The sequence below is a fragment of the Neopsephotus bourkii genome, unplaced genomic scaffold, assembly GCF_033783945.1.
Source record: "Neopsephotus bourkii isolate Nb327-2 ecotype Australia unplaced genomic scaffold, CSIRO-AGI_Nbou_v1 NB_1197, whole genome shotgun sequence".
NCBI classification, from domain to species: Eukaryota; Metazoa; Chordata; class Aves; order Psittaciformes; family Psittacidae; genus Neopsephotus; species Neopsephotus bourkii.
Window position 1 is genome coordinate 109,991 of NW_026901682.1, and position 13,562 is coordinate 123,552.

General features: G+C 39.2%; 1 protein-coding gene across 1 annotated transcript; it reads left to right on the forward strand.

Annotated features, from left to right (window-relative positions):
* The first annotated feature begins 7,101 nt into the window (after positions 1–7,101).
* On the forward strand, positions 7,102–11,308 carry RFK (riboflavin kinase). The gene is made up of 4 exons (XM_061364268.1): positions 7,102–7,398; positions 8,973–9,124; positions 10,433–10,535; positions 11,117–11,308. Exons 1-4 carry the CDS (start codon positions 7,317–7,319, stop codon positions 11,245–11,247), a joined length of 468 nt encoding a protein of 155 aa, XP_061220252.1. The 5' UTR covers positions 7,102–7,316; the 3' UTR covers positions 11,248–11,308.
* Positions 11,309–13,562: the final 2,254 nt, after the last annotated feature.

Sequence of the window (13,562 nt, forward strand, 5' to 3'; positions counted from 1 at the left end):
CAGTGGTTGTTTCCATCATCCACCAAGGAACTCACTGGAAACCAGCAGGTCTTATTTAGGGAAAAAGGCAGAGCAAGTGTCATGCAAGTGTCATCCAGTGAGACAAATAGGTGTTGCAAAAGTGGATATCCCAGTTACAAAAAGCTATTTAATACAAACTCCCAAGTAAGGACAGAACCAACTAGATGCCATGCTTGAGTCAAAGAACACATTTTCTTCATTTGCAGGCCTGTATTTGGCATCTTCCACATTATCAGATACAGCTCTTTGGCATATGCAGCATTGCCACTTTTGCAATGGTATTAACACAATAGATTGCATGCTGCTGAGTAAAAAGTAAAAAAAAAACTAAAGAGAAAGGAGAAAGAAAATATGGTGAAGTATTCTGCACTTGAAAGAAACGGAGAGGAGTTACATGAGGAAGTGAATTTGATTTAACAGTTCCACTCTAAGTACTGCAGTAGGGCCACATGCAGGATGCCACATGGTCTGGGATATCCCTCTGGTTAGTTGGGGTTGGCTGTCCTGGCTGTGAAGCCAGCAAGACTCTTGAGGCTGTGTAAGCAGTGCTCAACAGTAACTAAAACATCTCTGTATTATCAGCACTATTTACACCACAAATAAAAACCACAGCCCATATCAGCTACTATGAAGTAAATTAACTATCCCAGACAAAACCAGCACACAGTGGCAAGCATGAGCAATGATTGTGGCTATTTCATCAGTGGGCAGCAGAAAAAATGCTTGCTAAATGAGAAAGTGATCACCTTATATATATGGCAGTGCTGTCATAAAGGTAGGCATGTCCTGCATGTGCTTGGGACCCACATCGAATATTGGGATGGTAGGAGTATTATGAACTCCAGGTTCTTCTGAACAATCACAGAATCACAGAATCCCAAGGGTTGGAAGGGACCTCGAGAGATCATCTGGTCCAACTGAGAAGTTTTTACCAGAATCTTTCCTTTTTTGCTTAGCCATTGCTCACTGTGTGAACAAGGCTGTAACAGCAAGCCTGGGGAAAGAAAATATTATAAATATATTATAAATATATATAAAATATTATAACTAGCATCCAAAGACAAACATTGCAGCCATTTCTTTCATTACCTCCTCCCTGCAATGTCAGTCAGCAGGGCAATAAGTATCATTTTCTGCTCTGATACTACAGCATGGGTGAAAAAACTTTCTCCTTTGTAGCTTGAAAATTAACGAAGCCTCTTCAGCTTTCCATAAAGAGAATAGACAGCCTATGCAGGGTATTCCTGGACATAAAAGAGCAAATCTACCACAGGGGAATATATCTTGTGTGGGTTTGTGAGGGCACTGTTCTTCCCAGCACTTTTAAATACCCTAAATACAATGAAAAAGCCCAGCAGTCACTGGTACAGTTTTTTTATTCTATGTCATTGTGAAATCAGTTCTTGCAGTAAAGACAAACAGTTTTTACAAACTGGCTTGCTTTCTTTTATAAAGTTTTTCCAAACTTGCAAAGTATTGTAAGCATCAAATATCTGTTTTTATCTCCATTTTCATTCCCACCTAAGTTATGCTAACAGGCTATTCTCTCTGTGAGATTGCTCTTTTCTGTAAGCACCTTTTAGCACCTTTGCCTTCTATTCTTCCCCATGAAAAGTATGAATTTTAAGTTCTAAGTCAGAAAATGTTATGGTGTGTAATTTCTTGGTTTTGCTTTCCAACTCATAAGAAAGAGAAATTACACAGGTTCATCAAAATCTAAAATGAAGTTATCTCTGGTTTTGTTACATTTAACAAGCTGAAAAATCCCTTGCACATCCTACTGTTTGCAGATCTCTTAAGAGATCTCAACTCACTACCTCCTGTAAAATATTATTACCGTTTCTATTCCATTTCTGCAGGAATACTGATCAGAAATAGCTTGACACTAACCTTCAAGTTGCCTAACATCTGTTCATCTGTAAGGCATTGTCCAACTCAGGACAATACAGTAAACATTTCCTAACCTACTTCATTGACATCCCCAGACTTGTTCTTCTACATTTCACTGTGGGATTCCTGGTAGCAATCTGAGTTGACTGTTGGGAAATACAAAGTATTTTGGAACACCGACTGTCAAACTTATAAGAATGTTATTTAGTCATCTCCAAAGATGGAAGCTGCCTGAGATACCTTGCTCTGTACTACTTTTACTTCTGTTACCAAAGCCTTTGTCAGCAGGATTCTCCTGAAGATTGCCCCCAACCCTTAATCAGGTTGTGTTGTATCATTCTGTAGCAGATTGTAAATATAAATCAAAGGCTTTAATTGCTTTCATATGTGACAGACTGGTCACTAACATTTTGATCTGGTCAGCTGTGGCTGGAAAAAGTATGTGAGATACACACCTGATATTCAGATGGCCATTGTTATAATTCAGCCTAATCAGAACTAGTTAGATCAAAGTTATTTAACCTGAGATGCCTATTAGACTGTTTTTTGAAAATGAACAAATAAAGAGGGCTGTAAAATGCATTTAAAGGCTCTTTGAAATAAGAGGAAAAAAAACCCCTGCATTCTTCAGTAGTTTTAAAATTTAGAGAACTTTAAGCACCAACCATTAAGTTTGTGCACATTGCACAATACAGTCCTGTGCAGAGACAAGTGAAAGCCAGTAAGCTGCTTGAAAGCAGTGCTGTGCATTTTTCAGTAAGCCAGTTCAGCTTCAGAAAAGGCACTAGAAAAATAAATCATGATTAATAAGCTCAAGGAATTTCTGAATATGCTGATAGAATCTTTCAAAACCATCAAGCCCTATACCCTTATGTCATATTTCAGCAATATCTGAAGTAATCAGACAAGCTTTGTCTCTCACACAAAATTTAGTAACATGTCAACTGTACTTGATAGAATTTTTTATAATAACCAGAACCTGTTCAGTAGATAATATTAGCTATGCCTTATTATGTACACATCAACAGTACTTGTTGCTTCACTTTAACACAGTTTTGGTAGTCATCACATTAATATGCAGTTATTTCTTTTAGAAGAAAGTGGTCCTTTCAAATAGAACAAAACTTCAGACTGCTTTCAAAGCAGGTGTGTTTATTAGACGTTCTTGCAAGAGTGTTTTGTATGTATCTTTGTACTCTGATTTCATCACCTGGCTTCAGCCCACTAAAAGTAAGGTGTGCCAGAGTGTCCTCAGATTGAACTCTTGAATCAATGAGAGTTTTGTCACACTGGGAATGGAAACTTCCAAGCTGCTGGTTAACATGCTACTAGTTTTACTACATGGCACTATTTTCTCTGAGTCACTCCTGAATTTTTCACCAAGCTGCGTATTAACACATTTCCACCTTGGTTAGGACAGCTCTAGAATATCTTAGTATCCAGCAGATTATTTTTTATGTGGAAGAAACAGGATATTTCTGCTCTTATTTTATGCCTTTCCTAGGAATGCAACCTTTTGCAGTATGATGGCAGGAGACAGGGACTCTGGCATAGGGTTATGATGTTATACAAGTGTGTCAGGGACAACAGATAATGATCCGTGGTGAAACACACAAAGATAGAAAAGTACTGTTTGTCTGCTTTGGCTCCTCCCCAAAGAGTCCTGCTTTGGCTGCTCTCCGGAAAGTCCAGCTTTGTTTTCTCCCCAGAAAGTTCAGCTTTAGAACTCTCTGAAAAAGTCCTGACCCTTGGAAACCTTTCTAGATATTGCTACCGCCTTCTTCCAACATAGGCTGGCCCCCTGGGTCAAAATGAGTGTGCATTTTTGTTAGTATGAAAACTTGAGCCTCATGCAATGTGGAGAGGTAGAATTTCATACCACCCAGGTCAACATTTCCTCCACAGGGATGCCCACTAAGGTTGAGCCTGCCACCTCGCACTGTGATGATGTTTCTCGGAGCTGATTTCTTGATCATGGTCTTTGGGGTTGGTAAGATCAGAACATCAGAAGAATCCTTTAATGTATCTGTTAGTATCTCTATATTTTCCTGTATTAATAAACTGGTAGTGAATTCTCTGTGTCTCGTTTCTCTCACCCAGAATCCTTGAACTCTGGAACAACAAGTCGTATGTTCCACTAAGGAACAAGATGAACAGACTATGTTCTGCACTGCATTAAAAACTGATTAGTATGATGAGTCCACAAAGGTTATATTAAATCAGGTAACCTGGCACAGGCCCTATAAACATGACATAACACATGCTCTGTTTTCTTTATTCTGGTTTCTTTGGCTGTGTGTGTATATATATATATATATATATATATATATATATACATACATACCAGAAAAATATTGCAACACTTTTCACTTTCATCATAGCTGTAGATAAAGTAGCACAAACAGGGAACAGAAGTTTTTCCCTACCTGAAATAGTGCCTGAATTTCCTCAGGGCAGGTATCAACTATGTAACCGCTCTTCTCTTGCCTGGCAGTGCTAGCAGACATGTTTATCACTAAAATCTGATGAGACTTTTAGAAGGAACAGAAGAATACGATACCTGGTATCAAGGACAGCTCAAGTTTTAGCTGGGATCACACCAACCCATCATGATGGCTGATAAAAATTACGAACATTACAACTATTTGACAGAATGAAATAGAAGTCATCAGTTAGACCTTCGTGAAATTACCTAACCATGTACTTAAAAAAAAAATACTTCCTTGACTTACTACTTCTCAAGGTCTTCTGTTACTAAGATTGTAAACCTCAAGCCCAAACCTACAGATGCTGAAAAAGAAGACACTACATGCCATCTTGTGGATATCCCAAGAACATCAACATTGATTCTGAAAAGATGCAGTCTTTAAAAAAAAGGGGGGGGGGGGGAATAAAAATATCTCCTTAAATACGATTTATAACTTAATACATAATTCATTGCTATCAGGAAGAAACATATTCTGGAAAATATAATTTGTTTTGTTTCTTCCTCTTCAGGGGAAATAAACTAACAATTCTAAGGGCCATGCAGGTTACATTGTCAACTGTTAGTGCTGTGTCAGTTAAGTAACTGTGTAACAACTATGGGATTTTTGACTTCATACCCAAAACATGCCATTAAGAAGCACAACTGAAAAACACATTGTAACATTATACTCCGTTGCTCATGCTCAGAGACAGCAAAGTGGAATATATGCGGTAGCAGCACATTTAGAACATCCTTCTCTTTCGCTTTTCCTTCTTACTTATATATTACCAACACTGCTGCTCAGCTTCAGCTACACATACGATTCTGTAAGTCAGTCAAAGCTGCTGAAGCAATGAATTTAAAGGCTATCATGAAAAGGGTGGTGGGGTACTGGGATAAGAGATAAAAGGAGAGGGTAAGTTTGAGGCAGAATCCCTTTTAAAAATAATTTTGGCCTTCCTGTATAAAATAGTTTGTGCCCATAGCTTTCATGAACTGGTAGCATTCAGTATTTTATAGTATGACATCTAAGTCAGTTCCTCAGGACAGTTCAAATTTTTTGAAGTTATTTACTTAAAATGCAATTAAATATAAACACAAGTTATCGGTGTTTACACAGCTCTTCCTCAAAAAAAAAAAAAAAAAAAAAAAATTCTAACACACTTGGAAGTTCCAGAACATTTTTTTAAGCTTGTATCAAAATAGTAAAATTAGCAGCTCTGCTCTGCTAGAAAGAGGAGGAATAACTGGAAATTCACCTCAAGGACTTTGGTGGTGTTTCTAGACATAGATGTGTGTTCATATGCAAATATGTTAATGTGCAGCACAGCAGTGCTGAATGAGATCCCAGAACTCAAATGGTATATATATATGACTGGTACAAGCAGATTGTTTGCTGTCAGGCTTTCTGCTCTATACTTCAGACAGATTACAGATGTTTTTCACACTTACTAATACTATTTTGAACTCATGCAAACTCGATTTATTTGAGCTGGATCAGGGCCTTAGAAAAAGAAAGTGTTAATCATCTGAAGACATTAAAGAGATTTATTAACACAGCTACAACATGAAGAGCAGCTGGAAACAGTAAGTGAAGGAAGTAAAATGCTGAGTTACCCTTCAATTTCCTTTCTGTGAGTGAATACAGGATGAGCATTTTGGTTTTTATGCTTGGTGGTTTTAGGGTTGGGTTTTGTTTTGTTTTGTTTTGTTTTTTAAAAAGGAAATCCCTGCACTAGCAGAGGTAATGACAGAAAAGGAAATGTGAGCATGACAGCAAACCATAGAGGAGCAAAAATGTTGTGAAGCAAGCAACTGCAGTTTGCTCCTATTATGTTACAAAAGAATCTAGTCTCAGTTTTCCCAAATGTCTGTTGTGCTCTGAAGTATTCCACCTTTTTTTTTTTTTTTTTTTTTGAAAGAAAAGCCAAATGCAAAGTTACCAAGGAAGAAACGATCACGATTTCTATGCATCGGCGCAGAGTGCAAGACACAGCTTTTTCTGATAAGAGGAGTAAGATGTGGCACCCTTAGTAACTGTCGCTGTTTGTTTTTTGTTGCACGGAAGCTGGACTGGCCAGACCCCCTCGTTCCCCGAGAGCGGAGTCTAATGAAGCCTAAGAGCAGGAGGGAATGACAGCCCGCCAGCAAGCAGCCGGCTACGCCTCACCCCGAGCACTGCGGCCTGCTTCCCTCCGGATACACCCCTCGGCTGCCCACCCAAAGGGCTGACCCGCCCTACATCACACAGGCTTCCCTTCTCGGGGCAAGCCCCGGCCCCGCAGCAGCCTGTCCCAGAGACATGGCAGCCCCCTTCGCCTACCACAGCCCGAGGGAGGGCGGCGACCCTCTGTGCTGCCCGAGAGCATCCTGCCGGGCTATGCCAAGGGGGGACGGGCCACTACGGTTTGCCAAAGACCCCGTTTCACACCCAGGGAGGGGTGCTAGAGGGCCGCAGCCGGGCGCAGGCACTGCACATGGAGCTATGGGGGGGCAGAAAGCAAGGCCGCCATCAGGGCCGCCACACCATCTGCGGAGCAGGCTGGGGAGCGGCCCACACCCCTCCCCCCAGCGGACCTCCACCTCCCAGCCGTGACCGCAGCAGAGCCACCACACCTCAACGACGCAGCTCTGCAGCAGCCTGAGCATGCGCACCCCCTCTTTTCTCTTTCCTACTCCCCCCACCCCCATTTATGGGGTGGACGCTCTGGTGTGGGCAAGTCCATTCTTGAGGGGAGGTAGGTGCTTGTTAGGGAGTTGTTGCAATTGAAAACTGGAATGCTCCATATAGCGCCTCCCCTCTTCTTAGTAGGGCCTGGAGTGAGGTGATGGTAAGCGCCACGCGGGGGCCGAAGCGCTTCTGTGGAGCGTAGCTCTGAGCGCCGCGGGCTGCTCCCGCTGGTGTTGCGTGCCCGACCAGCGGCCGCTGCCGGCCGCCATGAGGCACCTGCCGTACTTCTGCCGAGGAGAGGTGGTGAAGGGCTTCGGCAGGGGCTCCAAGGAGCTGGGCATCCCCACCGGTGAGCGGCGGGCGGCGGGGCGACAGTAATGCCTTCTGTGAGGGACACCGGCGAGGTGCTTGCCGCGGCCCCCACCGGGTCCCTGCCGTGGTCCCGCGTAGCGGCCTCAGTGCGCCTGCCGGGGAGGCCGGCGTCGGGCGCGGAGGGGTCTTTGTGTTTCCCAGGCAGCCGAGCGAGAGGCGCCGTGACGGATTGTTCTGCCGGGTGGAGCTCGACGGTTTGTCCGTGAGCTTGAGAGACGCCCCGCTGTCCCGCACCAGTGCCCCTTTGGCATGGCGTGCGCCTTCTGTGAACAGGCGTAGCTTGCTCTGTATTAGCGTTTTTCTGGCTCTTTTTCTTCTACATAGTTAAGAGTGTTGTAGCCTCTTTTGTGCTATTCTCCCCTCCCCCCTTTTAAAGTAGTCTATTTCATTCTTTTTTGTTTGTTTAAATTGCCTAGTAGTCATAATGATGTACAGGATGTAGGTAAGTGATCACGTGCACGGTGCTGTGGTGTGGCAGCTTGGAAAATACCCGTTTACATGAACCTCAGATAAGAACAAGAAAGGGAATAGGCATTGGTAATAGCTGTAGGGAAGAACGTTCATGGGGAATAATGAAGATTTTAAAAACAGGAAGGTGGACTTGGCGTACAAATAAAGATTTTCCTATGGCTCATCTCTGTTTCAGTTGCCTAAACGCAGACAGATAGGTATTTCAAGTGAATTTTAGCCTGTCTTAGACACTGAAGTCAACGGTTATGTTGCACCACTCCTAGCAGGAAAGGAAACTCTCTAAGACCAATTTTGAGGTCTGGATTTATGACAACGTTAGTCAATAATTTAACATTTTTCTCTCCATTGTGTATAAATGGTGCATTGGTAATAGGGAACAGGTGGCATAAGTTGTTACTGCTTGTGAGGTTTGACAAAAACTCAGTAACAGTATATTCTTCTAATCAGCTTGTCTTACGTGAATAGATCTACTCACATGGGAAGTAGAATTAGTAGTTTTGAAAGAATGTTAGGTTCAGTTAGAAGGGAATTTATTTCACTTTAGATATGTAGTTTTCAAAGAAAATTCCAGAAATCCACAGATGCCTCTGAAAGACAACATGTAGAAAATCGATTGGTGACAAAATCGTGCTGTCATTTATATCTGCATATTTTATTTCATAAGTAATTATTTAATTGGCAAGTAAATACTCCTGTGGTGCTATTTTATAGTGCAGAATAAACTTTTTTTTTACTTCATCTTTCACTACATTGAAGTTTTGATAGCTATCCTAAGAGAAAAATGGATTCTGACTGGATGTATTGCATGTTTGTTAATTATTGCCATGTAAGAGAATGTGTATAACTATAAAATACTGTATGCACAACAGATGTGATAACTCTGGTATTATCACAGTGACTGAATTTTATGACGCTGTTTTGTATTTCGCCAAATGGCATGTTGCATCATTCTCATCATCATCATCAGTGTTAAGCTGGTAAATAGTATGTAGGCAGTTTGGCTTATAAATGAAGATTCTGTTGTGTCCTTGACTTAAACAAAGTCACTCACACTTTTTACACTTTCTAAAATTTTTGCAGCTAACTTTTCTGAACAAGTAGTTGAAAGCTTTCCATCTGATATCTCTACTGGTATATACTATGGATGGGCCTGTGTTGGAAATGGAGATGTGCATAAAATGGTATTGAGCATAGGATGGAATCCTTTCTATAAGAATTTTAAGAAATCAGTGGTAAGAATTTTGCTTTGTATGGGATTTTATTGCAATAAATGAACCAGATGTTGAATTTGAATAAGATCAGCAGCATTTGATCCATAAATGAGATCTGGAAATCCTGTTTGCTCTTAGAAATGTGTTTGATACCTATATCACATGTTTGTATGCTGAAAAGAAAATTCAGTAGCCAGAGAGAATGCAGCTATATGTAAATAAAGGTAATTTTTTTCTTTCTATTCTGGCATTTTTTAAATAATTCCCAAATAAAAATTTAACAGTATTTCTGAAATGGTGGTTGCTTACAGTGCTGGTAGCTAAATAAGCATAAGCTTGATCAATGCATTGAATTTACTGATTACAGGAGCCCTAGCATGAGCTGGAACATATTAACCTATTGTGCTCTGCAGTCTGCCTGCTTTTCATATCAGATGTTGAGGCATCTTAATTTGTAATGGTTTTGTATTAGTTCTTTTTTTTAAATGATGGAATCCATACATGAGATGTGCTGTGGCTTGATTTACAGAATAAATATTCAAAGGTATATAATAATAGGATGGAGGAGTTGAGTTAAAATTCTGAACTGCAGCAGCTGTATTTTTCATGCTGTCAAGTGCTGGTGCTTTTCGTGATTCTTACAGAGTTCTATTTTGACGGTTTAGAGTGCTTTTATTTGGGCATGAATCTGTGCTTCCAAGATTCTAAGCATACTCTGGAATGTGCTTCCCTTCTGCAAACGTATACTTAACAGTTTGCAGCAGACTTTTCTGAGCAAGTACTGAAGAACTTTCCGTCCAATATCTCTGCTGGATCTAGTGTGTGTGGGCCTATATTGGAGACAGAAATTTGTGTGGTTTTGAGCATAAGATGTTTGGTCCTATGTGAGCTAGAAATGCTTTCCTTAAGCCACTTCAGTAAAGATCTGAATAGTTATTTGAATGAAACATTAATCTCTGTTCGTGATTTGCTGCCTGGAAATCTTTCCTCCAAGAGGTGGTGAAGCATTTCCCCAGAATAATATCTGGGGGTTTTGTTTGGGGTTTTGGGGGGTTTAATTTTTTTTGGGGGGGGACGGGGGGGGTGTATCAGAGTACTCTTTAAGTGAATAATTTTTCTTTTTTAATTCCATGCAAAGTGCAGTTCTCCTTTCTAACATTGCCAAAAGTCCTAGCTTTTTCCTCTTACATTATATGTGCTTAACTAAATGTTCCCGTGATTGGTATGTGTTGGGGAGAATTTGAATTAGGGGTATTAGCTGCATTTTTACATTGGGGGTAAATAAACTCAAAGTTCATCATAAATGTTGACTTATTTCTCTTCCTTTAGGAAACACACATTATCCACACCTTCAAAGAAGACTTTTATGGAGAAATTCTTAGTATAGTTATAATAGGATATATTCGACCGGAAAAAAACTTTGATTCCTTAGGTCAGTATTGCAGGTCTCCCTCAAACTAGTCTCTGATCTGTCTTATTCATGCAAGTACTGTGTCTTCGCTCTGTCTTTCCATAATGAGATATTGATCAGTTAACCTTTGAAATTTCAGTAAAATATTTTCATAAGCTAAATGTACAGGTTGGTTTAATTAAAAAAACCCCAAACCATACTCCCACATCTTCCATTGTTTCACACTAAAAAAACTATATTGTTGTCACTTGTCTGAGGAATAATTTTTAAATCACAGTTTTTTTGTAAAAGCATGAGTCTAGTCTGTTAATTTCTGTAAAAAATGCAGGTCTGTTAGAATTGAAACAGAAATGCTGAAATGTGTGCTGGAACAAGGAGAGAGAAGTGCTTCTAATGATGAAAAATGCAACCCTGGTATGTTTAGGAAAAAAAACCCAACCATTTCAAACCCAAAAAATTTTGCCTTTCAAACATCGTGGTAATAATTATATTCTGCTTCTGAGACTGTTACCTGGTGTTCTGTGGTACATGTTATTTCACTTCCTATTGTGTGTGCAGAATTCAGACCAACTTTTAAGCGTGCCTGTTCTTATCTTTTGCAGAGGCACTCATTTCAGCAATTCAAGAAGACATTGAAGAAGCAAAAAGACAGCTAGATTTACCAGAGCATCTTAAACTCAAAGAAGATAACTTCTTCCGTCTGCCAGAAGGCAAAATAGTGAACAACCACTAAGCAAACTCATACTGCTTTTTTATTATAATTTTTCCCTTTGTGGGTTTTTTGTTTGTTTTGTTTGGGGTTTTTTTATTTATTTTTGTTTGTTTTTCCTTTGTTTGGTTTTTGGTTTAGTTTGGTTTGGGTTTTTTCCATTTTTTAATTTTTTTTCTCCCCTGTCATTGAACTTTTACGTTTGCACTGCTTTTATAGGTACTTTGTTGTCATATATCTGTTCAGGTAAACTGAGGTTGGAACCAAACATACAAGTTTATTTCAGTTTCATTGTGTTAATTCATTACTAACCCAGTGATGCAAAAGGAGAAGAAAGCTGGTTTAGGTCCTCACAGATAAATTCTGTATCCTGAAGTTACCAGTTATTAGTGATCTGAGCATGTGTGGAACATGACCAAAGTTTATAATTTCTTCTTCAGACCCCAAGGTGTGGATAGTTCACTTAAGTGAAGAATGTCTGGTTTTAACATACAGAATGTTATTCCAACCTCTTACCAGTTCTATGTAATTCTTGCATCTTGATTTCAAGTAGTAACTTAGCAAATTTTTGCCATTGATTGAGTCAGAAATTTCCTGTGGTTCAGGAAGCCAATAATTAGATAACACTAGCCAGATTAATTATCTATAGCTCTTATTTTTTTTATATGCTACACTGCTGTCGTGATTGAAACTGTTAATTTAATTGAAGGTATTTATTTTAAGTTTATTGGAAACAGAGGAAATCACTGTTGCTCATTGAGTTACTGGAATCTGAGATGCACTTCTTCATAGTTGACTGTACATAGGACAACACATGACCTGAAGTTTACTTCTGAGGAAGTACTTCACTAAAATTCGGGAATGAGTGACAGAATTCAGGAAATGAATGAATAAACTTCAAAGGCTCAGGCATTTAAAAAATTCAGGAACAGTATAACAAGATTTCTGCTCCATTTGGCCTTAAGACAAAGAGGTAATTAAATGCAACTTTACATTTTATGTGCTGCTGGTATTTATTATACAAAAATGGGGAAAATCTTGATGTTATTCACTACACTGACAATAAAGTGGCTGACTTCAAGTTTGCCGTTATTGTAAGGGATAGAAAAATCTCATCAAGTCTGCACTAAATGCAGATAAGAGCTAAGGTTTTGGCTGACCAATTAGAAAGCCTTTGGGGATTCATGGAATAATATACCAATGCTACAGCGGGGATTGGTTATTTATTACAAGTAATTGCAGCTGGTCATACTCTGAAATCTAGGGATAGATAAATGGAGAGGGTACTGTCATAATTGATAGTAATTTGAATTGTGTAACGCATGATTCCAGACCTATTCTTTTTTTTCCTCATAAATTAGAAAAATTTATATAAATTTTTCTATAAATTTTATTTTTCTAATTTATTTTTCTATAAATTAGAAAAAACCTACCTGTTAATGAGTGGGATTAGGTAAGCTGCAGTCACTTTGTCGTATTCATAATCATTTTACATCAGCTTGTAACGTGGCTGGAACGCTTCCTAAAATTTCAGATAGCCCTGTTGATATGGATACCGTATACCATTTGGAATGCACAATTTCTGTAGTGTAGTTTTATGAATTTACTCCTTGTCCTGTCCTATGCGAATCCTACTTTTCGATCTAGAGTTTGAGTTTTAACATCATAGCTGTTGGGGTCTTAGTGGCAGGTACTGTCAGGATGTTAGTTCTCTTCTTGCAGTTTTAACTTTCCACCAGTATCATAGGATGTTATTAGTGAAGAAGTCTTGAGCAAATCAAGGGCTCGTGTTTGCACTGCAGGATATGAGATGGAATTTTATTTCATTTAAATGAAATTAATTGTTCACCAGTGCTGTTGATAACAAAGACGACAGAATGCAGAAGCAGGTGGAGGGGGGCGCAATTATCAGCAGCTAGATATACTTTCTTCTGGAGAACAATGTAACTTTGGAGACTTTTATTATGTAGTATGTTGGAAACTATGTCTTAAAAGTCTGCAATTTATTTTTCTTTTCATTTAAAAAAGGAGGCATTAAGGGAGAATTTGGGGTTTTTTGCAAGTATTTGAGGCATTTTTGAGATTGTAATGTCAAAATCTCATATTTCTTTTAAAAGAATGAAGAAAAGCTACACTAGTCAACTGAATATATTGTAAAGAATATATTTAGGAAATAGATAGTTGTTCATAGTGGTACTATAGCTAAACACTCAGAGCCTTCTATAAAGTTGGGATTTTGCCAGTAATCTCATGTGTCTGTTGTGGAAACCATGGTGCCTTAAGCTGGTTGTCTGAATAGTACTTCTCTGTATCTGCTAATAAATGCTACTGTTGAAAAT